The sequence below is a fragment of the Perissodus microlepis genome, chromosome 9 (genome assembly GCF_051167445.1).
Source record: "Perissodus microlepis isolate ML-2025 ecotype Zambia chromosome 9, ASM5116744v1, whole genome shotgun sequence".
NCBI lineage: Eukaryota > Metazoa > Chordata > Actinopteri > Cichliformes > Cichlidae > Perissodus > Perissodus microlepis.
In genome coordinates this window covers 32,829,286-32,841,070 of record NC_140469.1, presented here as the reverse complement: position 1 = coordinate 32,841,070, position 11,785 = coordinate 32,829,286, and the positions used below count along the sequence as shown (strand labels likewise).

At 48.6% G+C, this 11,785-nt stretch overlaps 1 protein-coding gene across 1 annotated transcript in view; it reads right to left on the bottom strand.

The window, feature by feature from the left end:
- Positions 1-2,402: 2,402 nt before the first annotated feature.
- The window catches only part of LOC146380902 (activin receptor type-2B-like), a 28,716-nt gene continuing 19,333 nt past the window's right edge, over positions 2,403-11,785 (bottom strand). The window contains exons 3-11 of the mRNA XM_084940301.1: positions 11,741-11,785; positions 11,329-11,477; positions 10,384-10,527; positions 10,166-10,309; positions 9,941-10,089; positions 8,573-8,687; positions 8,357-8,495; positions 8,117-8,247; positions 2,403-7,531 (exon numbers count right to left, since the gene is read on the bottom strand). The exon at positions 11,741-11,785 is cut by the window's right edge and continues 62 nt beyond it. Of these exons, the coding sequence (XP_084796427.1) occupies positions 7,310-7,531; positions 8,117-8,247; positions 8,357-8,495; positions 8,573-8,687; positions 9,941-10,089; positions 10,166-10,309; positions 10,384-10,527; positions 11,329-11,477; positions 11,741-11,785 (1,238 nt within the window). The 3' untranslated portion in view covers positions 2,403-7,309. The remainder of the gene's footprint in view (positions 7,532-8,116; positions 8,248-8,356; positions 8,496-8,572; positions 8,688-9,940; positions 10,090-10,165; positions 10,310-10,383; positions 10,528-11,328; positions 11,478-11,740) is intronic.

Genomic DNA, 11,785 nt, shown 5'->3' with positions numbered 1-11,785 from the left:
TACATTCAAATAATTTGTAATTACTACAAACAGTAATAGTTTTCACAGCCTTTTTGTTAAGTGATCCACGAATCAATTTTATGTAACATAAAACATCATTATAGTAATGTTTAAAATTAGGCTTTTTGTTACTGTATTTGCATTTGTGAAAATAAAATTTAGCTAAGATAACTAACAAGTTTATTATAAAGTAAACATCTTCTTTTTTTTGCCTTCGAAAGAAACAAAATACAACATTTTCCCGTTTCACAGTAAAGTCTTTATAGAGATGTCCAGCAATGAATCTACTGAAGTCTTTCCAAAATGTTCTAGCGTATGAACAGATCCAGAAGAGGTGCTGCACAGTCCACATACTGGAAAAGAGTATGGACAATTCCTAACAAGTATCTGGTAACGAATAAAGTGAAGGAAGTCTCATTTAAAATACTGCATAAATTTTATCCTGCTAATCATTACATGACAAAGTTCAAAAGGGACATAAATGTGAGCTGTGGATTTTGTGGAAGCCATCCTGAGACTGTGCAGCACCTCTTCTGGATCTGTTCATACGCTAGAACATTTTGGAAAGACTTCAGTAGATTCATTGCTGGACATCTCTATAAAGACTTTACTGTGAAACGGGAAAATGTTGTATTTTGTTTCTTTCGAAGGCAAAAAAAAGAAGATGTTTACTTTATAATAAACTTGTTAGTTATCTTAGCTAAATTTTATTTTCACAAATGCAAATACAGTAACAAAAAGCCTAATTTTAAACATTACTATAATGATGTTTTATGTTACATAAAATTGATTCGTGGATCACTTAACAAAAAGGCTGTGAAAACTATTACTGTTTGTAGTAATTACAAATTATTTGAATGTATGTAATTCTTTGTATTACACCCCCTGGCATATGTTCATTCTGTTCTGGTTGTGTACATGTTCTGTATACTGTTTCTTAATAAACTTTAATAATTGGGAACTCTTCTTGTTCAGCACTCGTAATAACACAAACACTAAATCCTGCTTCTCTGGTGCTGTTGTGTAGCAGTGTGTACACCTGAGACTGTCACCTGTCTGTCTGTCCTGCACTCTCTCTCTGTTTCTTTCTCTCTGATTGTGGAATAAAAGTATGAACATGTGTTTATAAGTTACACTTGTGTTTGAATCCTGCAGCTTATCACACATTTGATTTCCATGTGTGACGACTGCAAGTGTCCAGAGTGAGGACAGACTGAGGGACCCACTGCTGCACATCATCTGTGAGGCTTTGCACCCCTGATGATCCACCAGGACAAACTCAGCAGTGTGTGAGGAAGAGGAGGAGGAAGAGCCAGCAGCAGCTGACAGATGGAGAGAATAGACAGACTGTTCCCTGTTTGTGAAGGACTGCTAGGAAAGTTTAACATAACTGTCTGTCCTGAATCAGTCTTATTAGGTAATGTTCAAATAATTGTATCATCCCAGTGTTTTCAGTGTGGGAGAAAGTACTCAGGGCCTTCAAGTTGGCTGTAGTTAAACCTTTACTCAAAAAGCATCTCTAGACCCAGCAGTCTTAGCTAATTATAGGCCAATCTCCAACCTTCCTTTATATCAAACATCCTTGTCAAACAGCTAACAGATCATCTGCAGAGGAATGGCTTATTGGAAGAGTTTCAGTCAGGTTTCAGAGCTCATCACAGCACAGAAACAGCTTTAGTGAAGGTTACAAATGATCTTCTTATGGCCTCTGACAGTGGACTCATCTCTGTGCTTGTCCTGCTAGACCTCAGTGCAGCGTTCGATACTGTCGACCATAATATCCTATTAGAGCGATTAGAACATGCTGCAGGTATTACAGGTGTAATATGTGTAATACATTACACATATTACACAAATATGCTCTCTTCCACAGCATGTCTTTGTCCTGTCTTCCTTCTCTCACCCCAACCAATCACAGCAGATGGCCCCGCCCCTCCCTGAGCCTGGTTCTGTCGGAGGTTTCTTCCTGTTAAAAGGGAGTTTTTCCTTCCCACTGTCGCCAAAGTGCTGCTCATAGGGGGTCATATGATTGTTGGGTTTTTCTCTGTATGTATTATTGTACGATCTACTGTACAATATAAAGCACCTTGAGGCGACTGTTGTTGTGATTTGGCATATAAGTAAAACTAAATTGAACTGAATAAAACTAAAAAAACATTTTGTTTTACTGTGGCTGCAAAAAACTTTCCATCTATACTAAATGACCTTTTACTGTTTCTCTATCAGGTGTAGCGTAGACTACATACGTATGATAATCTCCACCCTCCTTTACTTCTTCCAACCGTTCGAGTGTCCACAGGGCCAGTTCTGGCCCCCGGACCTTATGTTTGACACCCCTGACCAAACACCGCCCGTGCTCTTCTTCCTGCTCCACCTTATGGTAAAGAAATCCAGCAGTCTGCTTAAAATACTGTCACATTTTTATTGTTTCATTTACAAAAGGTTTCATTTTCTACAGTTTATTGGAGTGTGAGCCTCAGAGTCACCGCACTGAGGCTCAGATACATTCATACAGCGACGACACACACACACACACACACACAGGTCATTTCCTGTCTGTCTCCAGGCAGACGGAGCAGGTGGAGGTTCTCTTTATAAAGCACCACAGTAAAACCAGGATCCTCCATCAGTCGCCTCTACTGAAGGAAGGACCGGAACCAGGAAGAGGCTTTTATTTTGTTAGATGTCACTTCCTCCTTCCTGTTCATATATGTATGTACACGTGTATTTATACATGTTAAACTGCTCCTCCTACAGTCACGCCGATGACTTCGCTTCTCTTCCTGTTTAGAGACTCACAGCTCGCTCCTCCCACGGGTGGAGCAGATGGCGTTGGTGGAGCTGGCCGCCTCTGTCGGCCCATGCCACAGGAAGTGAACGGTGCTCATGACTTTCAGTGAGTGTAGGACTCCAGCTGCAGCTCCAGATGTTGTAACATTTGGAGCCGTGCATTCTGGGTCGGCTGTTTTACTTCAGCGTAAAGTGGCAGCAGAGCCGTTAGCCAATCAGATCACAGCTGACACGGCGAGGCGGTTTGCTGTGCAGGTCAGCAGCCTGATAACGCACAGCTAGCTTTGCTAATCCTAACTGCCATGTAAAGCAGGGCTAGCTTACCCTAAGTACTGGTCACTGTTGCCATGACGATCACACCCCCCCCCCCCCCGAAAAAAAAATCAGATGTTGAAGTAACGCGTCCGTCGATTGGCAGCAAAGTCGACAGAGGGGGCGGGTCCCAAGACCAGTGACAGTACCTCGCTCGTTCACGGCGTGTCTGATCGATTTGTTAGCAGCTCTGCTCTTTTCCCGCCTTCGTCATGTTTAAACGAAGATTCGCTGGGATCACAGCTCTGCTCGCCGTCTCAGTCAGCACAGCGAGCGTTCAGTCCTACACTCACAGGGCTGTCCTGTGGATAAACACCCAGAATTCCTTTCTGCTCGTCACTATTTAAAAACTTCGATGGCAGAGACAGAGGACTGTGAGGGAACTCGTGTCTCTGACCTCGACCGTTTCTTTGGCACAGGCCAAAATACCAAAAAGGAGGCGGCCATCTTCACACTAGGGCTGCCACAAACGATTATTTTGATAGTCGACTAGTCACAGATTATTTTTGCGATTAGTCGACTAATCAGATCATCATCCATTGGACGTAAAACGTACAGCTTATTGCACCAGCAGCATCTGCTCTTATATAACTATCATTAGCTTACAGCTTTAAGTGTTTAAGGTCTGTGCTAACTAAAAATAAAGGCAAGATGATAGTTTATTAAATTTTAATGAAATTTGCAGATTGTTTCGGTGAAGTTTAATAAACTCCTTGCTATCTAAAATATAACAGGACACCGGAGTAAATTCTCGAGCATCTCACACTTCTGATAATCAGCTGTCTGCTTGACGTTTATTCAGCTGTGTAAAAACTATAACTTTAATCTCAGCCAAACCGATTTACTCAGGAACAAATAAAATACTAAAAAAAGCCAAACAATAATATTTTTAAGTTATCTAAGTGACTTATATATCATGTTTAACCTGAGTAGCGAAAGACGGCGGTGGGTTTGAAAACGATTAGCCGGGAGTCCGGTGTTCTCACGGCTCTAGTGACCTTGCCCCCGGCTAGCTATCGAGCTAGTGGGTAACAGACGTCTCTGAAAACGTCGGAGCGCTTTTGAAAATATGTGGTGTCTTGATAAACTGAGCAGATATTTGAGGTTTACACAGCTACATTCTCGCCTGAAAATATGTTAAACGTTTATTTTGTGACCCAGAAAGAATAATAAGAGTAATATTAAAACTAACTAGCTGCCACCATTGTTGGAAACTGAGCAGGGCTGCGCTATGAATTCTGGGACAGAGCTTCTTCTTCTTCTTCGGGGTTTAACGGCAGCTGGCATCCTTGTACATGCAGTGCTGCCATCTTCTGTTTCAGTCCGTTATTACACTCTTAAATCCTACTACTTATTCCTGCGTCTTTTGGGCTCTTACAAAGCTTCAAACGACACGTCGACTATTAAATCAGTCGTCGACGATTTTAATAGTCGACGTAATCGTGACTAGTCGACTAATCGTGGCAGCCCTACTTCACACACCTGCTCAGGACAAGCTGGAGGAAGGAGTCACGTGACTCGCTCTCTTTAGCATCGAGCTCCAAGGACTCGGAGACCAGAACCTTCCCTCACAGCTCTGAGGGAGGTGTTAGCGGGGTCAGTGCTAGCAGCACAAGCTAACTCTGATGAAATAACCTGGCCAGGTGTTTCCGTGTGCAGTCATGTACTGTGGAGTCAGATCAGCTGACCGAGGCCCTGAACAGCCGGTGATGTCAGCAGACGACAGGAAGTTCAGGGTTTTGGGGCATTTGTGGAAGCGGTGATGCGCCGTCCTGCCTCACAGGAACTTGCATCGGTTCTCATGGAGGCGGCAGCTGCTGGGGAACAGCTGGAGATCCAAACTACCCGGCCCGACTGTGACTGCAGCACACGGGTCGAACGAGCATCCTAAATTATTTACAGAGATGAATTCTCAGGACGGAAAAATAAAAGAATGAAAGCACCGTGCAGCAGCTGAGTCGCTAACCATGCTGAGCACAAACAAGCGGGCGCAGCACAGCGTTTCCACCTGTGAGACTTTGATGAGGTAACCAGTTCCTGAAACACCTGGAAACACCTGGAGTCAGTGACTGAGGCGGGGTTAGCCCTGATGGAGGTCAGACTGCAGGTGGAGCGCTGCTTGAAGTACTACACCTTACTTTAGAGTCACTGAATCGGTCACAATAACAGATCCCGAGGAGGCGTTAAACCATGTGACCTGTTACAGCAAGGAGAGAACAGCGAGTGGACGAGGAGTCAGGAAGGAAACAGAAAGGAGGTAGTAGAGGAAAGGAAAGAAGGAAACCTGAAGAGGAAGGAGGAAGGATGAGAGGAAGTCCAGGTGTGAAACGGCAGCGAGCTGTGAGTCGGCACGGCCGGGCAGCTGCGCGGGTTTAATGGAAACAACAAAAACACAAAGTAAACAATAAAAGATCACAAACATCAAAATGTAAAAATCCAGCTCGTAGAAAAGTCTGTGAGGTATTTCTGCTGTGTTGAGGTGGTCTGTGCTTCAGGAGCTCTACTGTCGTCTCTACTGACGTCTCTACCGTCACTCTCATTGATCAGTGCTGATCATTAACCCCCCCCCCCCCACACACACACACACACACACACACTCTGTACGAACACAGATTTGCATGTGGTCAATGTGACTAAAATAAAACTAACAATAAAAAGAATCTACAGAAATATATTCATCATCATCATCATCATCATCAGGGTCAGCAGCAGCATCGTAGACATTCATGTTACATGTATGGCATCACAGAAGGGAAGAACAGGGGCGTTAGAAGGACACAGGTGACCTTTGACCTCTGCGGCAGCTTGTTAGGATCAGTCTGTGGATCTGGACACCTGGATGTGAGTCAGTGGGGCCTGAGACGTTCATAAACAGAAATCAGCTGTTTGAGCTCACAGTTTGAATGAAATCTCAAAGTCACACAGTGTGCATGTCCAGGGCTTTTATTGTGAAAGGCAGGGACAGGAAGAAGCCCTCCTTCCACACGTGTAGAATAAATCATGCAGCACTCACATGTCGGACGCTCAGTTTGAAGGCTTTAACCTGAAGGTGGCGCTGCTGAAGGTCAAAGGTCACCGGTCCCTCAGGTAACACAGGCAGGAAATAGGTGTAAACTCAAACCTGTCACATCATGTGACTGTTTACACGCACACACACACACAGGCTCACAGACACACACACAGACACACACACACACACAGAGACAGACACACACACACACACACAGGCTCACACACACACACACACACACACACACGCACACACACACACACGCACACACACACAGACACACACACACACACACACACACGCACACACGCACACACACAGACACACACACACACAGACACACACACACACACACAAACATACACACACACACACACGCACACAGACACACACAGACACACACACACACACACACACACACACACACAGACACACACACACACACACCTGAATGCATGCATCATTCACCTGTAGGCATGATTACCTGAGAAATTATTTCCAAACCAACCAAAATGCTGTGGTTGAGCGCAGTCAGCCAATCACATCTCTGCAATGCGAGGCCAACCAATCACAGTCTCTCAGCCTTCACCCCCAGGCGAGAAGACTGAGACACGAAACACGGGAGAACGGAAACCGCCACACTGGAAACCCGTTGGATTTAAAGATGCGAACAGCGACGTGTTGTCGCAGGAGACCGATAAAAACTAAAGTCCAGGTAAAGTAGTAAAGCGGTCGCTGTGGGTGTGTGTTTGCTGTGTAACAGTCTCGGGCTCCTCTGTGGGTTTTGCAGCATTGTAGTCGCCTGGTGACAGGTGGTTGCTAGGTGACGCTGTTGTCAGGTGGGTAGATATGATCCAGATGTGAGAAGAAGACCGCAGAGGCAGGAATGAGCGAGGAAAACGGTAAAAAATGAGCGAATAAAAAGGGTCGCTGAGGTACCTGGAGATCGAAGCATTCACTGAGTCGGACCCTGAACGCGTTTTCTCATAAAACACACGCCTGGTTAAAAAGACACGAATGAGTCCCACTGAGAGGAAAACTTAGGAACAACGAGGTGTGCTGGTACTCCGTCCCGACGGACGAGAGGGAATCACAAAGAGTCCAAAAGAAGTCCAGAGAATAAAATAGCAGCTGCTCTCACGCCCGAAATTCCACTGAGGAGCGATGGCGTGGTGTGTGCACCTCGTTTCTTTCGCCTCATATACTGGAGTCTTTGGGCGGCAGGGCCACGTTAGTTACCATGGGAACAGGTGCGACAGAGGAACCCAGCAGGGTGTTGTTTTCGGAGGTAGGTGGGGCGATGGTGGCGGTGAGGCGGCGGATCTGGGCGATTCTCTCCTCCACGCAGCCGGCCGACAGGCGAGCCTCGGCGTCGTGATCCCAGCACTCCTCGACCGACTCACAGATCTGAGCTAGACCCTGGAGAGAGCAGCACATGGGGGGAGGCGGGGTTAGCAAAGGAAGCACTGTGATCGAGAAAAGAAGAAGGTGACGCAGTGGACAACGAGGCCTTCGTCAAACACAGGGCGCTGTTATTGTAAAGGATGACATCATCAGCATAAACGTGCACACGCATTACACAACAGCCCTGCTGTGGATCAGCTCTGTCACATAACTGTGGCGTCTTTACCTGAAAACACCTCCAGACACCTGCCCTGAAGTGACGCCCTGAGTCCTGCAGGTCCACATGATTTATAGAAGGCGTCCCTCAGGGATCCATGTTAGGCCCACTCATGTTTACATGAAAACTTCACAGCTCAGCACAGGACACTTTTATACTGATGATACCATTCTTTATATTTACATATACACTAACACACCTCTGCTTAAATACAACTTCTAAGACAAGCAGGTCTTTTACCTCCACAGGGAAACGTTTCCCTCTAATACTGCTCAGTCTTACAGTACAAAACACCTGAAAATAAAGGGGCTGATGATAGAAGGTGTCCCTCAGGGATCCAGATCTGGCCCCCTGATGTTTCATGGACTGAGGTTCAGACTCACGCTGTGTTTGAGCCACGGCTCTCTGATGGTTGGTCTCATCTTCTTGTGGACCACGACTTCCTGCAGGTCCTCCAGTGATGGATGCTGACCAACCTCCTCCTCGAACGGCAGCATGTACTCATCCACCGGACCTGAACACACCACATATTAAAGATGGGCGGAGCCAACATCCGCTCCTGAGACGTCAGGTAAACCCTCGCTGTGCTGTTAAGGTGTAGTTCGAGTGTGTGTGTGTGTTACCGTCTGCAGCCTTGCAGCGGGACACCAGCTCCCACAGCACCAGGCCCATGGCGTACATGTCGATCCGGAGGAAGGCGTCTCTCTGGAAGTTGATGGCTCCTTCTAAGATCTCGGGGGCCATGTAGCGCCTGGTGCCCACCTGCACACACAGACACACACACGAGTGAGCGTGAGCGACGCTCGTCTCCTTGGCCGCCTGCGGTCAGACCAGCTTACCTGTCCGTGCGTCTCTCCCGGCGGTTTCCCTGGCTCGAAGCAAACGGCGAGGCCGAAGTCTCCGATCACCGCCGTGAGGTCCGAGCGCAGCATGATGTTCTTACTCTTCAAATCCCTGAGAGAGTGAGACACGATCAAACGTGGCCGCCGTTACCTGTCTGACCCCGCCCAGAGTCCTGCTCCTCATCGATCTACTGTGTTATTCAACTACAGCTCCCATGATGCTTTTAGCTGCTGCCTACAGCACTCTGATTTCTGTAGTGTACTACTATATGCATGTAGTAGTACATGTAGTAGCTTTCATCGGGCCGTGCAGGTTGTTATTCAGCCCCAGCACACACTGATCTCTGCACTTCCTGCTAACCTGCTGCTGCATGCTGATACTGTGAGTCTCTGTATGTGTTCACTGTGGCGCTGAAAGCAGCAGAGCAGCGTGTGAGCAGCGTGTTAGCAGCGTGTTAGCAGCGTGTTAGCAGCGTGTGAACAGCGTTCGAGCAGCTCGTGAGCAGCGTGTTAGCAGCTCGTGAGCAGCGTGTTAGCAGCTCGTGAGCAGCGTGTGAGCAGCGTGTTAGCAGAATGTGAGCAGCGTTCGAGCAGCTCGTGAGCAGCGTGTGAGCAGCGTGTGAGCAGCTCGTGAGCAGCGTGTTAGCAGCATGTTAGCAGCGTGTGAACAGCGTTCGAGCAGCTCGTGAGCAGCGTGTTAGCAGCTCGTGAGCAGCGTGTTAGCAGCATGTTAGCAGCGTGTGAACAGCGTTCGAGCAGCTCGTGAGCAGCGTGTTAGCAGCATGTTAGCAGCGTGTGAACAGCGTTCGAGCAGCTCGTGAGCAGCGTGTGAGCAGCTCGTGAGCAGCGTGTGAGCAGCTCGTGAGCAGCGTGTTAGCAGCATGTTAGCAGCGTGTGAACAGCGTTCGAGCAGCTCGTGAGCAGCGTGTTAGCAGCATGTTAGCAGCGTGTGAACAGCGTTCGAGCAGCTCGTGAGCAGCGTGTTAGCAGCGTGTTAGCAGCTCGTGAGCAGCGTGTTAGCAGCTCGTGAGCAGCGTGTTAGCAGCTCGTGAGCAGCGTGTTAGCAGCTCGTGAGCAGCATGTTAGCAGCGTGTGAACAGCGTTCGAGCAGCGTGTGAACAGCGTTTGAGCAGCTCGTGAGCAGCGTGTTAGCAGCATGTTAGCAGCGTGTGAACAGCGTTCGAGCAGCTGCTGCGTGTCGAGCACGTGAACATAAGCGATCTCTGAGATCCTGAAGTAAAAACGAGCAGCGTGAACTGTGACGTCCTCTAACGCTGACTCACAGCTCCACCGTGTGGCAGCAGCTCGTCACTGCAGACTAGGGTTTCCTGTCTGATCTGTAGGCGTGGGGGTTTGTGGGCAGACCTGTGGGCGATGGCCGGTTTGGGACCCTCTCCCTTCTGTTGGGGGACGTCTTCGTGGAGGTACGCCAGGCCGTGCGCCGTCGTCTCAGCTATGTGGCACAGCTCGGACCAGCTGATCATGTTTCCCTTCAGGAAGCCCGACAGCGAGCCCTGCAGAGACAAACATCAGGAGATCGACCCCACACCCCCGGGAGTTTCTGACCCCCCCTCGGCCCCCCTTCCTCACCCTCTCGTGGAACTCTGTGATGAGCCACAGCTCGGCCTCGGGGTGGCTCCCTCGTTTCTCTGCGGCGATGAACCTCAGGATGTTCTCGTGCCTCATGCCCGGCGTCATGAACACGTCCCTCTCGGTCTCCCAGGAGTCCTTATTCTGCAAGGAGGAGGAGGTGAGGAAGGGTTGGGAGTCAGGACGGCTGCCCTGATGCTTGGAGCAAACACCGGTACCTGCATGGGGAAGATCTTCACGGCCATGTGTTCGTTCATCATCTGAGCCTTCCAGACGCAGCCGAAGCGCCCCCTGGCTTTCACCTCCAGCAGCTGCAGAGGCTTCAGCCCCAGCAGGGGGGAGGCAGGAGGTGGACCAGGATCCTGGAGGAGAGGAGAGTGGGGGAGGGCATCAATGTGACACATTTATAGACAGGAACATGACAGAAGCCCCTCCCATGTCAGAATTAATGTGACCCCTGAATCTTCCCTTAGTTATGCTGCAGTAGGTGTAGGCTGCTGGGGGATTCCCATGATGCACTGGGTGTTTCTTCTTCACTCACTATGTGTTAACAGACCTCTCTGCCCTGAATCATATCTGTTATTAACCTCTGTCTCTCTTCCACAGCATGTCTTTATCCTGTCTTCCTTCTCTCACCCCAACCAATCACAGCAGATGGCCCCGCCCCTCCCTGAGCCTGGTTCTGCCGGAGGTTTCTTCCTGTTAAAAGGGAGTTTTTCCTTCCCACTGTCGCCAAAGTGCTGCTCATAGGGGGTCATATGATTGTTGGGTTTCTCTCTGTATCTATTATTGTACGATCTACTGTACAATATAAAGCGCCTCGAGGCGACTGCTGTTGTGATTTGGTGCTGTATGAATAAAAACTGAACCACAGGTGAGAGTGTTGTCAATACACGGGCCACCTGTTCAGGTGTATCCCGCCTCTCGCCCTATCAGACTGATTGGCCGTGTTTTACAGTTGTGTTCAATATGAGGAACCACGATGTGGTGACAAACCCTCGTTTGAGATGTTTCCTGCTGCAGTGCCTGCAGACCACCAGCAGATGGTGCCGTTTCAGCATTGCAGAGTCAAACTGACGTCATCAGCTCCGGTCTGCAGGTCAAAGTAACCGAGTACTTCTACTCGTTTCATCAAAAGGTAAGCGTGAGTGTTTGAGGCTCACCTCGGCAATGTCCACGTGTCCATACGGAGGTTTGCGGTGTTGGTACATCCAGACGGTGGTGAGCAGAGCGACAGACAGCATGGTGACGGGCAGCAGGCAGTAAATCATCACGTTTAACACACCCACGCTGGGGGGCGGGGCCTTGATCACTGACACACACACAGAAAGACTGCATTTACATTTAAAAGGACTTTATCGGCGCTGCGTTACCATGGTAACTTTGGAAACGCCCCTGACAGTCTGGTGCGAGGAAACCTGCCGACGGGTTTCAGTATATCAAGACTGTACATAAAAGATGGAGGAGGCGCCCATGACACCACCTGTTGAAGTCACGACCTCATGAAGCACAAACAATGATACGAGGAGGAGACACGTGTGACACGTGCTAACGGACCAATCAGATGGCACTCACGTGGCACGGTGATGTCCGGCAGGTGGGTGAAGCGCTCGTTGCAGA